The 18,532-nt window shown below is 33.8% G+C and overlaps 1 protein-coding gene across 2 annotated transcripts in view; it reads right to left on the reverse strand.

Moving 5' to 3' along the window:
* Positions 1 to 13,359: 13,359 nt before the first annotated feature.
* The window catches only part of LOC111056339 (protein fem-1 homolog CG6966), a 57,832-nt gene continuing 52,659 nt past the window's right edge, over positions 13,360 to 18,532 (reverse strand). For both annotated transcript variants that reach the window (XM_039435622.1, XM_039435621.1), the window contains one exon: positions 13,360 to 18,526. In XM_039435622.1, the coding sequence (XP_039291556.1) occupies positions 18,184 to 18,526 (343 nt within the window). In that variant the 3' untranslated portion in view covers positions 13,360 to 18,183. The remainder of the gene's footprint in view (positions 18,527 to 18,532) is intronic.

Below are 18,532 nucleotides of genomic sequence, written 5' to 3' on the forward strand. Positions count from 1 at the left end.
AGCGATTTTCAAACTCATATTGATATTCAACGGAGTCTGCTCCTCAAGAGCTCACCCGTCCAACGAGAAAAGCAGGCGCATGTTTCTCAATTATTTACCTTACCCTAATAACTTGACTTTCACAACTTACCTTACCTTACCTTAGCGATAACTAATCATGAAGCCAAACACTTGATTGGTTGCAAGTGCTTTTATCAACACTGTTCCTAAAATCGTTTATGAATCCGGCCCTGATCCGGACCTTATTCCAAACAGTTTATACATAAAAATAAAGGTGTACCAAAAAAATGAGAATCTTATCTAGAACCGTAACCTACTCAGTAATGAATACAAATAAAGATAGAAGTTCGCAAAGATGCATTGGCTACATAGGTATAGTGAGGTCCACGTTATTATGGCAGTGTTTGGCAATGATATTGCTATCCTTGTCTATCATTCAATAAAGCGAATAGCGCTATCTCTTTCTCGCTTTGCTCTGTTGCCAGATCATCTTTTAAGAATGTAGAATTAATAAACAAATCTCAAATTGATAAACAAATTATGTAAATCCATTTATAAGATTATTGAGAAATATAATTTCTTGCTTAATGAAATATAATTGATTATTTAAAATGAGAATGAACAGTTAATATTACATTAATAAACCTGTATCAGCTACCGTCCATAGAAGGCATTGACAAGACAGAGGTACGGCAACATTGTTATCCTATCTTTCTCCACTGCCTACCGGTAGTTGGAAACATTTCCCATTTCTGTAAGCTCAGAATTGTGTAAATTCGCATGGAGCGTTGTATAGGGTTATGAATGTAGGCCTATAATGCATAAGGATAGTTGAAAATGCAATCCTGTATAAATAATACATCAACAAAAAATAATACATTCCCTGTTTATTTTTTTACCAGATCATATACGCTGTTCTAATGTCTATCATATATAACTCAAATTGAGACATCTTCCACGGTTACTACCTGCAAATAATGACCACAGAAGTAGATTTGCGCTCGGAATAAGGCTACATGATAACTGACTTGCAACTGGAATCTCGCATAAGATTTCTATTACTACCTTTTACCATTAATTTTAATTGTAACTCTTTAATTGTAAACTCTTTTCAGTGATATAATATTATCACCTACTCTCCTTTATCTAATTGTTCCCCGTATCACTGTTTTTCTTCTTCTGTTATCCTATTATTTTAAAGGACAACGTACCCTATTCTATAAGCTATACCGTACTTATTATTCTAAGGAGTTCTTCTTCTCCTGAATAGAATAGAATAGTTTCCATCCATCTGCTCAGCATACAGCATTTCGTCACATCCTTTCATCGGTTGACGGTCTCCTTTTATTTCAGCCTTCGGATGTGAATAAATTAAACGGTAATATATGTTGGAGAGCAGCATATAATCATATGCGACTCGATCAACATAATGTACTGTCGAGAATGGTACAGGTACAGTGAACTAGACAGTCATCGGCCGGGAGAAACTAGAATATCGTTCTCTGCTTCATTTATTATTGTGTCCTTTCTTCTTCAGTTACACAGTCTCAACGTAGACTGTGACAAACATTTTTTCTAGGTCACGTGTGGTAATCCTATGTTGAAGTACTCAAATTAAACAATAAGTCACAGTAGTACTTTACCAAAGTTCAGCTGTATAGTGAGGTCCACGTTATAATGGCAGTGAAGAAAGATAGGAAAACAACGAAAAAATTCAGTATTGCAATGCCTTCTATAGACGGTACCTGATACAGGTTTATTAATGTAATATTAACTGTTCATTCTTGTTGACCGAGCGAAGTGAGGTCTAAGATTCAAGTCGACGGTTTTGCTTTTCTCTTTATGTTAATATGTTTATATTTTTGTTTATATGTTGCGCATTTACGGCGAAACGCAGCAATAGATTTTCATGAAATTTGACATGAATGTTCATTTTTGAATTCCGCGTCGACGTATATATACGGTTTTTTGAAATTTTGTATTTTAAGGATAATACAAAAGGAAAAGGAGTCTCCTTTGAACGGCAATATTACCGTAAAAATCAGACTATAGAATTATTCATCATAAATCAGCTGACAAGTGATTACACAGATGTGTGGAGAAGCCAGTCTATTGCTGTATTTCCATAAGGTCTATAGTTTCAATCAGGTACTTGTGGATGAGAATACTGCGTGAGGTCTACTGTTCACAGAACTACTAGTAATCATTCAATCAGGTACTTAGTGCCGGTTGCAAAAAAGCCAGGTTATTTTCAATCCTGATTAATTCCATTAGATCCATCTTTTTGAAATCGTCTTCTCTGATTTGGTTCACGTGAGGTTAATCAGGATTAAAATTTAACCGGCTTTTGTGCAACTGGTCCTTTGTGAGGGAATTTTTTGCATTCCTCTGGGAATTAATCTCGATTTACTGTGATAAGATAGAACATTTCTGTATGAATTTTATGAATGTTATTATAATTTCTTCTTCCGTAATAAATTTTTTATGCTTTTGTACTCCAGAGCGAAACTCGGTCCCCAATATTGTTAGTAGACGACAGTTGACTATAATACTACCCATTCAAAAACATCGAACATCTTGAAAATGTATCTTTCCATCAACGTTGTAGACAGTTGCAGCCAGACCTGATAACAGCGCTCACACTCACACTCCGGGACGACACGTCACGGTACGATAGGACAGAAAGCTCTATGTTTATTTAGGATTTTCTCTAGACATTTTAAATTGATAAATCATTCATTGATTTTTGAGAAAACATAACAACAGGTCAATGTAACTTACTAAGCGCAAGGTCTACTGTTCACAGAACTTCTAGTATAAAATAATCAATTATATTTTATTAAAGCAAGGAATTATATTTTTCAATAATTCCATAATTAAGATGAAATATTTTGTTAATCCTATTATATTAAGCGAGCAATTTCTGTATAATAATATCTGGTTATTTATGTTTTACGGATCTCGAAAACTGCTCTAACGATTTTCACGAAATTTGGAACATAGTAGGTTTATGATATAAAGATTCGATTGCACTAGGTCTCACTCTTTGGAAAACTCGCTGAACGACATTAAAAGGATAATTCATCCTTGGAAAACATGATAATTTCGTCGTCTCTCGATAACAGAAGATGCGTGTGACTGTGTGGGAGAGAGACAGAATTATTTCAAGCTGTGATAATCAATCAGCGAGAAATTTTATCTAGCTAGACAATTTTTAATCGATTTGATCAACATAATCTGATTAGTTTACATGACATGATAATCCTCCTAAACTAGAGTATATCATAATTTCAAGTGATTAGTGAGTGTTATTTTGTTATTCAATATTTGGTTTGTATATAATCTAAATTAAAAATTTTTTGTTTTCAAATGTTTGAACAGAAAATTGAACCTGAATTCAAGTGTATGGAACATAACCTACTTTCTGGACTATTTATAGTGTATAAATCAAAATTCGGGAAAAAACAGTTTTGGGCTGTGCCTGTTAGTACTTTCCCAATCATTTTAAAGAATTGTGTTCTGTTTATCAAAAGTCAATAAATAAATAACGAGCGAAGCTAGGTGCCCCGATATTTAATTATTAATTCTAAATTGTTAAAAGACGATCTGGTAACAGAGAAAAGCGAGAAAGAGATAGCGCTATCCGCTTTTTTAAATGATAGACAAGGATAACTATATCATTGCTAATCAAACACTGCCATTATAAAGTGGACCTCACTATATTGAGATTCACTTGACACTTTCATCATTCCTAATAATTAACATTAATTCAACTGATTTCCTCCCATTCAACTCACGCTGGAAGTGGGTACACCACTTCTCAGAGTTCATGTGAGTTTACAGAGTAGGTACCGTTTAAGGCGAAACACCGCAGGCCCTAGTTCAAAAATATGGTGTGGCGCACTCGCACAACTTTCCTTGCCGTTATGAAAATTGATCACCTGACGCTAGTGTTCCCGCGCATCTCAAGACTACTATTCAAAGATTTGAGCCAGCTGGTGACAGGGAAATAACGCTGGAGACACACATGAGGTCTGCTATCTCTTCATAGTGAATGATTTAATAGAATCAACAATAATTTCCAATTGAATAATCAGATTTTCTCGAATTTAAAGCTTATTTTCAATTTTAGGTGAAAATGTTACTGAACATTAATTGTAGAGATTTTCATGCTCAATCTACTCCACTTGATTTTTTTTGTTTCAATTGTATCTGAAGCCTGATAATTGGGAATCTATCTGCATTGATGGGGCGGAGCTCCTGAAATTTTTACAGATATGGGACTTGTGGCAGTTGATAGAGCTTATCGATGACTATTTTAGGTATGAATTTGATCAAAATCGTTGGAGCCGTTTCCGAGAAAATCACGAAAAACCCTGTTTTTGACAACATTTTCGCCATTTTAGCCGACATCTTGAATTGCATTTGATCGAAAATTGTTCGTGTCGGATCCTTATAGTGAAAGGACCTTAAGTTCCAAATTTCAAGTCATTCCGTTAATTGGGAGATGAGATATCGTGTATACAGACGCACATACACTCACACACACACACACACACACACACACACACACACACACATACAGACCAAATACCCAAAAACCAGTTTTTTGGACTCAGGGGACCTTGAAACGTATAGAAATTTAGAAATTGGGGTACCTTGATTTTTTTCGGAAAGCAATACTTTCCTTACCTATGGTAATAGGGCAAGGAAAGTAAAAATTGCCACCACGTAGCACTTTAAAATCATGTAAAATACTTCATGCTATTACTCGCTTACTATTAGAGTTGAACTTGTTTTGAAAACTGATTTATTCTTCTAATATCTATCTCCAAGCCGCTTCCATGTCGATCTATTTTTATTTTTTATTTAAACAAAAATAAATTTCTTAATTTCAAAGGGAACAATTTTTTCAAGAAAAACAGGTATAGTCATTTTGAAGATTTGATGAGAAAAAAATTTGACCATTTTTCAGCTTGAAGATCGAACCAGTGGTTCCATTGAAATCATATTTACAAGTTTTATCTCTATGATTTTTCATGCGCTCCTACCCTCCACCCGATCCACACGTCACTCAGGCACCTTCCACCCCCACACACAAGTCACTCACCCACCGACCAACCCAAAAGTCAGTCTTCATTCTTAGTGCTCAGGCTGGTCAGTGGTCACAACGTTTCTAAGGGTACGTTTATGTCGGAGCTGCGATTAGTGATAAAAGCTGCGATTCTAGCAACGCGTAGATAATACCAACGTGCTTTCTAATAGGCCTGTTTATGTCGGAGCTGCGATGAAAATCGATCTTGGGTCCTGACCATCGATAATGGCTCGGTCCATTTTCGAAGCTAGTATCGAGGCTAGTATCGAGTTGTAAACTACAAAGTACAAACATGGACCAATATTTTTTCATGATTTGGGTTGATTTATATGTGGAGTTTCGTAAGCAAGTGACATTTTCTTTACTTTATTAAACTATTTCTTATTCAATTACAAAATTCTATCTTATTGTCAATGATAATAATGAAACATAATATAGACCTTGATGTATGCATTTCAAGAATAAATTCAATTGTTTCTATTTTATCAAAGAATATAACTTTTTTGTATAAACCTACTTACCTTAATGTTAGCATTAATCGCTCCTCTGCCATGATAGGACTTATGTGATAATTATTCCAGTCCTTTTGGAGATTATTGGAAACTCTCGTCAAAATGTAGTCGAAAGTTTCTATTTCCATTCTCATATAGTTGAAAATTTTTTTGGATGCTGTCTTAAATCTTTATACAAATGATGATACTCCCCAAATACATTCCTCTCCACATTGATAGTATGTGCATAATATTCACGTTCTCTACAACCTAGTAAGTAATGCTTTACTGTATTCGATGCAAAAAAAATCTTCATCAGAATCACTCATTATAGCATACACAAATTGGTTTTTCAAAACATGAACTCACGAATCAAGCTTTAAGCACGACTGTCGGCATGAACAGTCGATAGAAGCTGAGCGCTACTCCCTACTAGCATCGCTTCTCTCATCGTTGCTAGGATCGTTTATCACAGCTCCGACATAAACGAACCCTTAGTTATTCAGCTTGTTCACTTGTTGTCATATTGACAGTGATCATGGCGAGTCCTAGGACATAGTATCTCCAGACGCACTTCCTAATTTAGATTTCCTTATTATGAATGTTTCTCTGGCATTTTCGACCGTTAAAATGGATTCAAGACATACAGTGAAGGGAAAGAAGGGTCATTTTTACAACCTCCGATCACATTATCATAAGACACAGGCAAGCGGTAGAGGGATGATTTTCACAGAGCTGAACAGCTTGTCATCCCCACCAAGCACCCTGTGATCAGTGCGGCCAGATCGTCAATATTGTTGTCGAGCTATAGACTCCCAAACATGACCGCCTCAATCGAGTATGCTATAGTGAGGTCCACGTTATAATGGCAGTGTTAGATTAGCAATGGTATTGTGATCCTTGTCTATCATTCAACAAAGCGGATAGCACTATCTCTTTCTCGCTTTGCTCTGTTGCCACATCGTCTTTTAACAATGTAGAATTAATAATTAATTAACAAAATGATTTAATCTTTATTGTGAAATCATTTAAAAATATAATTTCTTGCCTAATAAATTATTATTGATTATTTTTAACAAGAATGAACAGTGTTAATATTACATCAAAAAACCTGTATCAGCTATTGTCTGTAGTAGGCATTGACAAGACAGAGAATCGGCAACATTGTTTTCATAACTTTAACCACTGTCATTATAACGTAGACCTCACTATAGTATGGCGCAGCGTTATTAGTTTATGACAGCAAAAGGAAATAGGTAAGCATAAATCTAAGTAAGAATTATTCAATTATTCTATGAAGGAAATGTTATAGGTGATGATTTAGGAAATGTTATAGGTGATGATTTAGGAAATGTTAAAGGTGATGATTTTGTGCGTAATGTTATAGGTGATGATTTAGGAAATGTTATAGGTGATGATTTTGTGTGTAATGTTAGAGGTGATGATTTAGGAAATGTTATAGGTGATGATTTTGTGTGTAATGTTAGAGGTGATGATTTAGGAAATGTTATAGGTGATGACTTAGGAAATGTTATAGGTGATGATTTTGTGAGTAATGTTATAGGTGATGATTTAGGAAATGTTATAGGTGATGATTTAGGAAATGTTATAGGTGATGGTATCTCAAGTCACAAGGACGGGAAGGGGCCCTTTGCAGGCGAGAATGATGTTTCTAGTTGAGGCAAGACTAGAATATCATTTGAGCACTGCAAAAGACATTCACGTCCAAGTAACTTACACTATTTTTTGTCATTATAATCTAGAAGAGAATAATTGAGAAACAGAAAACATTACCTGCTTGTGCTGACATTACTACATGCATTCTATAAACATAATCTAGTTTACAAATTCCGAATCAGGAATTTTGTGAAAGTTGACAAAACTTCCACCTGGAGTGCTGAAGGTGGTTTTTTGTTGTTCCTATTTCGGAACTAGGAAACATACTGGACTGTGAAGAAAACATATGGTTTCTTTGTTCTGCCAACAGATGTTTAGCGGCTTGATTCCTTGTACGGAAAACAGCTGAGATTGAATGACTATGACAAAAACACTTTTTAAAAACATTTTCAGCTGTTTTACATCCATGAAATCAAGCCAGTGAACAGCTTATTGTAGAACAAATAAACATGATTCTTATTACAGCATACTATATTGTAATAAAATCAAGTTTTTTTACAGTTGAGTATATTTCCTAGTTCCGAATTAGGAACAGCAAAACTGGTACAAAAAACCGCCTTTTAACGCTCCAGGTGGAAGTTTTGTCAACTACAATCAAGAAATTCCTGATTCGAAACTTCTAAACTAGTTTATATTTATAGAATGCATGTAGTAATGTCAGCACAAGCAGGTATAATGTTTTCTGTTTATCAATTATTCTTTTCTAGATTATTATGACAAAAAATAGTGTAAGTTACTTGGACGTGAATGTCTTTTGCAGTGCTCGAATGAAATTCTAGTTGAGGCATTCTCACCTGCAAAAGGCCCCTTCCTGTCCTTGTGACTTAAGATACTATTAAGATACTACGGTACCTCACTAATACTTTCAGCTTTAGTTGGATTGAAAGTAGCCTACTGTGCCAAGTAGTGGTATTGATTTATTCATAAAAACGAATTCTGACAGTTTCAACTATATCTAAACCACTCTGTAGTAAAGTACTACTCTGACTTGCAAAGTTATTTTCCCATGAATCAAATTGTGCACATACACACACACACACAGAGAGAGAGAGAGAGAGAGAGAGAGAGAGAGAGAGAGAGAGAGAGACCAACTCCGAAAAATCGTGTTTTGTACTCAGGTGATGATTTAGGAAATGTTATGCGTGGTGATTTTGTGTGTAATGTTAGAGGTGATGATTTAGGAAATGTATGCGTGGTGATTTTGTGTGTAATGTTAGAGGTGATGATTTAGGAAATGTTATGCGTGGTGATTTTGTGTGTAATGTTAGAGGTGATGATTTAGGAAATGTTATGCGTGGTGATTTTGTGTGTAATGTTAGAGGTGATGATTTAGGAAATGTTATAGGTGATGATTTTGTGTGTAATGTTAGAGGTGATGATTTAGGAAATGTTATAGGTGATGATTTTGTGCATAATGTTATAGGTGATGATTTTGTGTGTTGGAAAATTTAAGACGTCAGTTAAAAGGAATCGTCATGATCAATGATGGTAACTCGGCCTTACAGTGCTGGTGCAACCAAACACCATCTCCATAATAATTTCGATCACCCACCATACACTCCTGACTTGGTCACTATATTTTATCCAATCAATCAATCATATAATAAGTACATCATCAAAATGATAGGGAGTGAGAAAATGAGGTAACCTTTTGTTATTCCTCTCCCAGATTTAGATAGGGTAACATATAGTCCAATGTATGTTAAGTCTTGTAGTTCTTCACTTGACAAAATTTTTAGTCCTTAAATATGTTCACAAAGTTTCTATCTACTCTGACCATTTCTCCAAACTCAGACATGATTTCGAGGGCAGAGCTCCCAAACTAACAAGGAGCGCCAAAACAACGCCATAGCCCACTGGAACTCATTTGGCGGGCAATTTTTATGAAGAGGGTTTTGGTAGGCTGGTCCACTGGTATGTCAAATACTCCAACTTTCACGGCAATTATGTTAGAGAATAATCATAATTGTAGGCAACTTTTAGTGAGAAAAGCATTATCTTTAATTCATCTATTTGTCTATTATTTATGGTCAATCGGCGGTTGGGAAAATGACCCTCATATTTGTTAAATAGAAGCAAATTAGCAAATTTATGATTTATCTATTTTGCAATTCAATTGAAAACATATTTACACTACACCTAGATTATAAACTTGAAAGTTCAAAATGCTTCAACCAACTTCAATACATTTTTCACAGTGATTTTTACACTTGGAAAGAAACAACTATAGTTATTTATGCATTAAGAGCGTGAAACGTGACTTTATCACTCCAGCCAAAACAGTTACCATGCGATGTGTAGTGGAGCATGGTAATTTTGAAGAGAGTGATAAAGAAGCTTTCCGCTCGAATTACAATAAATAATTTTATTTTGAAATAATCTATCTAATTATTTTGATAAATCAATGTAAATTCATTGTTGACTTGAGATAATGATAACCTTAACATCTAGCTTACACAAAAAATGTAGCCTACTGCGCATGAGCTGCAGTTAGCGAGCATAAAGTGAACAGCTGGCAAGTGTAAAATAGATTCTCGCTGCTCCTCACAAAACAGCTGTTTTATGATGAGTTCTCGGTTCATAAAGAAGAACTATAGAAGCGGTTGTAGAAAAAATAGTATCTTACATCACATGGACGGGAAGGGGCCTTTTGAAGGTGAGAATGATGTTTCTAGTCGAGAGGTTAGCTGAAAAGAAAACTTATGGTTTCATTACAGTAGAGTATGCTGTAATGAGAATCATATGTTTATTTGTTCTGCAAACAGCTGTTTACCGGCTTGATTTCTTGTATGGAAAACAGCTGAGATTGAATGACTATGACAAAGTAGTATCTCAAGTCACATGGACGGGAAGGGGCCCTTTGCAGGCGAGAATGATGTTTCTAGCTGAGGCAAGACTAGAATATCATTTGAGCACTGCAAAAGACATTCACGTCCAAGTAAATAACACCATTTTTTGTCATAATAATCTAGAAGAGAATAATTGAGAAACAGAAAACATTACCTGCTTGTGCTGACATTACTACATGCATTCTATAAACATAATCTAGTTTACAAATTCCGAATCAGGAATTTTGTGAAAGTTGACAAAACTTCCACTTGGAGTGCTGAAGGTGGTTTTTTGCTGTTCCTATTTCGGAACTAGGAAACATACTGGACTGTGAAGAAAACATATGGTTTCTTTGTTCTGCCAACAGATGTTTAGCGGCTTGATTCCTTGTACGGAAAACAGCTGAGATTGAATGACTATGACAAAAACACTTTTTAAAAACATTTTCAGCTGTTTTACATCCATGAAATCAAGCCAGTGAACAGCTTATTGTAGAACAAATAAACATGATTCTTATTACAGCATACTATATTGTAATAAAATAAAGTTTTTTTACAGTTGAGTATATTTCCTAGTTCCGAATTAGGAACAGCAAAACTGGTACAAAAAACCGCCTTTTAACGCTCCAGGTGGAAGTTTTGTCAACTACAATCAAGAAATTCATGATTCAACTTCTAAACTAGTTTATGTTTATAGAATGCATGTAGTAATGTCAGCACAAGCAGGTATAATGTTTTCTGTTTATCAATTATTCTTTTCTAGATTATTATGACAAAAAATAGTGTAAGTTACTGGGACGTGAATGTCTTTTGCAGTGCTCGAATGAAATTCTAGTTGAGGCATTCTCACCTGCAAAAGGCCCCTTCCTGTCCTTGTGACTTAAGATACTATTAATCGTAGAGTGATACTACGGTACCTCACTAATACTTTCAGCTTTAGTTGGATTGAAAGTAGCCTACTGTGTCAAGTAGTGGTATTGATTTATTCATAAAAAGGAATTCTGACAGTTTCAACTATATCTAAACCACTCTGTAGTAAAGTACTACTCTGACTTGCAAAGTTATTTTCCCATGAATCAAATTGTGCACATACACACACACACACACAGAGAGAGAGAGAGAGAGAGAGAGAGAGAGAGAGAGAGAGACCAACTCCGAAAAATCGTGTTTTTGTACTCAGGAGACCTTGAAATGTATAGTAAACTTGAAATTAGGGTACCATAATTTTTTTGGAAAGCAAACTTTCCTTACCTATGGTGATAGGGGAAGGACAGTAAAAAGACAATTTGATGATAATATTTTATATTTTTCCATCAATTAAGTGAATATTTATTGAAGATAATTAAGTGAATATTTATTGAAGATAATCCACTATACTACTAGGTATTTTATTATATAGTCTACACAAAATAAAGCCACGGGATGGACCCGAGCGACTTACACTAATGATAATTAAAATGCACTACATAAATCATAAAAGTGCCAAGTGGTGTACAATATGATCCAACATTTGTTTCGCTTGGGTCAAACTTGAAAAACTTGATGGCCATGAATAACCATAAATTTGTGTAGTTGATTCTATTGAATTATTTATCAAAACATAGAAGCGCACTCTCTATTTCCATAGAGATAACCGACTACAGAAGTATAATTATCTGTAGAATAATACCGCAATAATTATGCAATGTAGCATTAAGGATTTAATAAAAATATGTGCGTTATAATAGGAATACCAGAAATGATTTTATCCGGGGTTTAATAGTTATTTTACCTGGAGAAGATCTTCATCAAAAATGCTAACATATTGATGAAGAGACTTGTACAATAACCAAGTGATCAATATTGATGGAAAGATGGCTGAATTGCCATGATCCAGACTTCAGATGATTTAAAGTAGACAGGCAAAAGTTGTAGCACTTGTTTCTTTTTTGAATCCACGATTGACTTTTCTTTACGAAACAACGAAATTGAATCATCTTGCACATACATGATTGTGATTAACAACAAATCAGATATTCTATTGACAAAAATATGAACTATTATAATGAAAAAACAATTCTTACAAGGAGCGACAGAAATAACTACCTAACATCGGATCGGAGTAGCTCAGCGCTACCACTAGCTCTGACGGGACCTTAGACCACTTATAGAATAGACACGCCCCATTGTATATTCATGCTGAAAGTCGATGAAGCCAACATCTACTGAAAAATCGTGTTTTTGTACTCAGGAGACCTTGAAATGTATAGTAAACTTGAAATTAGGGTACCATAATTTTTTTGGAAAGCAAACTTTGGAGAGAGAGACCAACTCCGAAAAATCGTGTTTTTGTACTCAGGAGACCTTGAAATGTATAGTAAACTTGAATTAGGGTACCATAATTTTTTTGGAAAGCAAACTTTGGAGAGAGAGACCAACTCCGAAAAATCGTGTTTTTGTACTCAGGAGACCTTGAAATGTATAGTAAACTTGAATTAGGGTACCATAATTTTTTTGGAAAGCAAACTTTGGAGAGAGAGACCAACTCCGAAAAATCGTGTTTTTGTACTCAGGAGACCTTGAAATGTATAGTAAACTTGAAATTAGGGTACCATAATTTTTTTGGAAAGCAAACTTTGGAGAGAGAGACCAACTCCGAAAAATCGTGTTTTTGTACTCAGGAGACCTTGAAATGTATAGTAAACTTGAAATTAGGGTACCATAATTTTTTTGGAAAGCAAACTTTGGAGAGAGAGACCAACTCCGAAAAATCGTGTTTTTGTACTCAGGAGACCTTGAAATGTATAGTAAACTTGAAATTAGGGTACCATAATTTTTTTGGAAAGCAAACTTTGGAGAGAGAGACCAACTCCGAAAAATCGTGTTTTTGTACTCAGGAGACCTTGAAATGTATAGTAAACTTGAAATTAGGGTACCATAATTTTTTTGGAAAGCAAACTTTGGAGAGAGAGACCAACTCCGAAAAATCGTGTTTTTGTACTCAGGAGACCTTGAAATGTATAGTAAACTTGAAATTAGGGTACCATAATTTTTTTGGAAAGCAAACTTTGGAGAGAGAGACCAACTCCGAAAAATCGTGTTTTTGTACTCAGGAGACCTTGAAATGTATAGTAAACTTGAAATTAGGGTACCATAATTTTTTTGGAAAGCAAACTTTCCTTACCTATGGTGATAGGGGAAGGACAGTAAAAAGACAATTTGATGATAATATTTTATATTTTTCCATCAATTAAGTGAATATTTATTGAAGATAATTAAGTGAATATTTATTGAAGATAATTAAGTGAATATTTATTGAAGATAATCCACTATACTACTAGGTATTTTATTATATATAGTCTACACAAAATAAAGCCACGGGATGGACCCGAGCGACTTACACTAATGATAATTAAAATGCACTACATAAATCATAAAAGTGCCAAGTGGTGTACAATATGATCCAACATTTGTTTCGCTTGGGTCAAACTTGAAAAACTTGATGGCCATGAATAACCATAAATTTGTGTAGTTGATTCTATTGAATTATTTATCAAAACATAGAAGCGCACTCTCTATTTCCATAGAGATAACCGACTACAGAAGTATAATTATCTGTAGAATAATACCGCAATAATTATGCAATGTAGCATTAAGGATTTAATAAAAATATGTGCGTTATAATAGGAATACCAGAAATGATTTTATCCGGGGTTTAATAGTTATTTTACCTGGAGAAGATCTTCATCAAAAATGCTAACATATTGATGAAGAGACTTGTACAATAACCAAGTGATCAATATTGATGGAAAGATGGCTGAATTGCCATGATCCAGACTTCAGATGATTTAAAGTAGACAGGCAAAAGTTGTAGCACTTGTTTCTTTTTTGAATCCACGATTGACTTTTCTTTACGAAACAACGAAATTGAATCATCTTGCACATACATGATTGTGATTAACAACAAATCAGATATTCTATTGACAAAAATATGAACTATTATAATGAAAAAACAATTCTTACAAGGAGCGACAGAAATAACTACCTAACATCGGATCGGAGTAGCTCAGCGCTACCACTAGCTCTGACGGGACCTTAGACCACTTATAGAATAGACACGCCCCATTGTATATTCATGCTGAAAGTCGATGAAGCCAACATCTACTGCCATATCGCCCCATTGTGACGTCAGCATTATATAATATACTTGCAGGTAACCCGTGCTGCGCAAGGGTCTAATTAAAAACTTGAGCTACTGAATTCTTGAAGAATCTAAAATAGACCTTCAATCATCCTTGGTAAAAATCAAGAATTTATATGCAAATTTTCAAGATGAGGCGTCATTCATGAATTTCCTATCCCGTATGTGTATAATAAGTGTATAAGCCAATTCTTTCCATTATTATCTAATAGATAACTGAAGAAGACATAATACTTGAAAACCTAACAGTATAATATTATTTTTTTTCAATACATCAATTTTAGTATCGATTAGATCCTACTTAATTTGAATCAGGTAGCCATTTGTTTCCCAAATACCGGTACCTAACAAAAAACCTACAATACTAAATTGAAGACTGTTTTGGGCTTAATGCCTGTAGTCTTCCTCGTTTTTGTAAGAAATAAATAAATATTCGTTTCCGAATTTGTGTCTGATAGTACATTATAACTGAAGAATATAAATTATTACTAATTTTATTGTGATCTATTCATGTTTTTCTTATGAATTCCATTGATACAGCATATGCTATGTCCATTTCATTTGTACTGGTTGCAAATTTTACATTAAATAATTATTTGATGAAATCTAAGTTCAATCATACTGAAAACAACTTCAATCAAAAAATAATTTATAATAATACGTTCTAAGGGAAAAAATCAAGTACAAATAAAATTGGATGGAGCCGGGATTCGAACCGAGGAACAACATCCGCTCCAAAGTCGAGAACTCTAGTAGTTTTTAAAAATAAAGGGTGCTATAAGATTTTATATTGTTTTATTAATGTAAACAAACTCTACAGAAAAGTTTTCTATATGATGCTGACGTAACGATGGGGCGATATGGCAGTAGATGTTGCTTTCATCGACTTTCAGTATGGGGCGTGTCTATTCTATAACCGGTCTAAGGACGGGACATTTTATGTGGTCTTCAAGGCCCCCTAATTTGAAAATCCAATCTAATTAAATTTGCTCCTAAAAAAAATATGCATTACAGTTATTTATATAGATATATAGTTTTTATATAGTGGCCTTGCTAACGTTCGTTCAATAAAATATAATATTTTATTAATAAAATATAACATTTTTCACTACAATTTATTAGAAATGGAGTTTTTTAATAAAATATAACATTTTTTTAATAAAATATAACATTTTTCAATAAAATATAACATTTTTCACTACAATTCCTTAGAAATGGGGTTTTTATAATATTTACTTCGATATTCTATATTGATTTTTTTACAGAATATCGAATGTATTCTACCATGATTGTAAATTTTATTCACAATAATTTTATTTTCCTACAGTTACCTTGAAAAGTGATCATTACTGTACTGATTACAGAATGCAAAGAATCACTTTTCCTTACTAGTGTGCAAAGTGATTACTTTACATACTCCAGATTTGCAACACCAAAATAGTTGATGGGTTGTATCTGGACCTCCTAAATACCGGACCTGCACCTGTGTGAAAATCTAGGTAAAATGGCGACGATAGTTGGTGGAGTCTCAACTCAGCTGACACTGATATTCTGTCATCAGTTTTTAGTATTTTGTTGTTGTTAAGTGAAGTTTGTTTACAAATGTCACGGGCTTTATAATATTTACGTGTTTTATAATTGATTAATTATTATTCTATAATATTGATTATTTAAGATGTAATAGAGATTCAAATTATTAGATTTTTTTAGTATTCAAAGAGTTTAGTAAGTGTTTAATAAATTCAAATTGTGAATAGTAACGTTTTAAGAATTCAAAATGTATAGTAAGTGTTGAGAATTCTAAGTGTATTCAGAGTTCAAAGTGTTTTATCAACAATAATTTTATAATATTCAACCGTAGATTAATTTTTTTATCATCCATAACTCAACATTTAGCTTTATACAACAACATGCTTCTATTAAATTATAATTTTGAGGTTAAATAATTACCGTTTGATATCCATGTGAATAAACATAATATAAAAACATTAGAATACTACAATAAATATTCTCTGTTGTCTTTGTTATTTTTATAAATATTTTATTATACATTTTTAATATTATTAATTATTCATTACTTCAAGTAATATTTTTCTATTTATAAATTGATTGGTTGATAAATTATTAAGAAATTGAAAATTATTTAAATTTTCAAATTGATAGGATTAATTTAATTATTAATTGAAATAAATTATGAATTTTCAATTGGATTATCCATAATTAAATTTAGGTTGTTATAAATAACAAAATTACATAGACAAACAGTTGATAGATTTCAGGACATTTTACCCAATATTAACTCACTTTTCATATTCAATGGTAACTGTAGGAGAAATTTATTGTGAAATACGTGCGGTTTTATTCATAGGATCGACAATAGATTAAACTATTTCTGATCAAGGGTGTTAAGTGTCAGGACAGAAGCATGGCAGGAGAACAAACAGTACTATCTCTAAATTACATTTAAAGCGTTTTATTACCGTAAGCCTATCGCTGAAAACGCGACCTACCATACATTGATATTATTATGATGGTTGATGAACTTTTGATATGTGATATAATCTGTAAAATTAACATTTTCTTCCAAAAATTATAAACAATCATAATTTTTAAAGAATTTTTCCTGTAATAATCAGAGAAAAAGATGAGGTGATGGCAACTAATTTGATGCATCAATTCAGAAACAAACTAGAAAAGTAAATTATATGAGTGGTTTGATTTTAATATGAAGATTTATGATATGTTATGAAAATAACAATAATTTATTATTGAAATGAAACTAAAAAAAAACAAAACATGAAAGACAGAAATAGTACAATGATAAAAAAAAATTTGATACATCGATATATACTTATTATTAAAATAATATACATACTAGTCCAGAAATCAACATCACGCCATATTTAGAATGTTTTTCCTTGCTGAATATTCTACAACGCCTGAAGCACTTTTTTACCATAACTGCTTTCTGATGACACACTTTATAGTTTTTCAAAGCTGAATAGAGTTCCCATTTTCGATGCTGATTTTGTAATAAAGTTCAATTAACATACAACTCAGCCTCCTTACATAATCCCTTTTTCATTTCAAACCGTTTTTTTAGCACTTCCATTTTTCTTTCTAAAATGTTCAATCAGTGGCGGATTCAAAGAGGGGCTAGGGGGGGGGGCAGATAAAATGGGTAATTTGTTTTGTTCGGTTGCCAAAGGATGTAACATTAAAGTTTCTTTTGAATACGTTTTGTTACATTTTTACTGCCCTTTGAAATATTCAACTTATTTCTTTGTTTTGAACAGTAAACTTTTAAATTCAAGATAAGAATAAACCAGCTAAAACTTACACAATACTTTTATAATAAGTGATGCATTATAAGAACTTATTATAAGGTAGAATAACTAAAAATGTACATACAGGTTTATTTTCAAAACTTAATCATTTGCAAAAAAGTAATATCAGTACTTAAAGTATGTCCGTACATGAAATGAAAAGGTAATAGCTTTCAACGTTCAAATTATTATGGTCAAAGGGTCAGATATGATATGTTAATGCAAAAACATTCTAATGGCTTCAAAATCCTTTTATTTTTATTCAATTTAGTCAAACCATAATTTTTTGCCTCTAAACTCAGGTCAATAAAGAATTAAAAACGGTCTAAAATGTGTCATTTTACACTTAAATTTTGACAATTCCCCCGGACCCCCCGCCTTGCTGGGGGGTATCCATACCCCCCAAACTCCTAGCCCCCCCTTAGGCCAATCCTGGATCCAGCCACTGTGTTGAACTGTTCACACATGTTGATTTCTATTGTCTCTTAACTGCCCTAAAGTTGATAATCTGATACCTAATTGATTAAGGGATTTGTAAGTTGGATTGAAGGGATATTGAGAGTTGGTAAAGTTGTTGAACGGTGATTCAGTGGTGATGCAAGAGCGAAAGCAACGTGACAGGCAGCTCTCCGTTGGCTGTGCAGCTGATGGCGTTGCGTTTGACGGCTTGTGCGGCGAGACAAGTGAGCCTGAGATAGTTGAGAGGTTGCACACTGTTGTAGATGGTGGGCTGGTAGTCGCGGAAGGTGCGTCCAGACTGGTCAACGGTGTCCAGATGGGCTCCCCCGTCCAGAAGTGCCTTGGCCAGCGCTGTGGAGCACGGCTGCAGTCGCGCGGCTATGTGGAGTGGTGTATTCCCCTGGTCGTCTGTCGCGTTCGGTTCTGCCCCAACAGCCATCAGCATTTTAACCAGCTGCACCGAAGGGAAACTGCAA

This window comes from Nilaparvata lugens, chromosome 9 (assembly GCF_014356525.2).
Source record: "Nilaparvata lugens isolate BPH chromosome 9, ASM1435652v1, whole genome shotgun sequence".
NCBI lineage: Eukaryota > Metazoa > Arthropoda > Insecta > Hemiptera > Delphacidae > Nilaparvata > Nilaparvata lugens.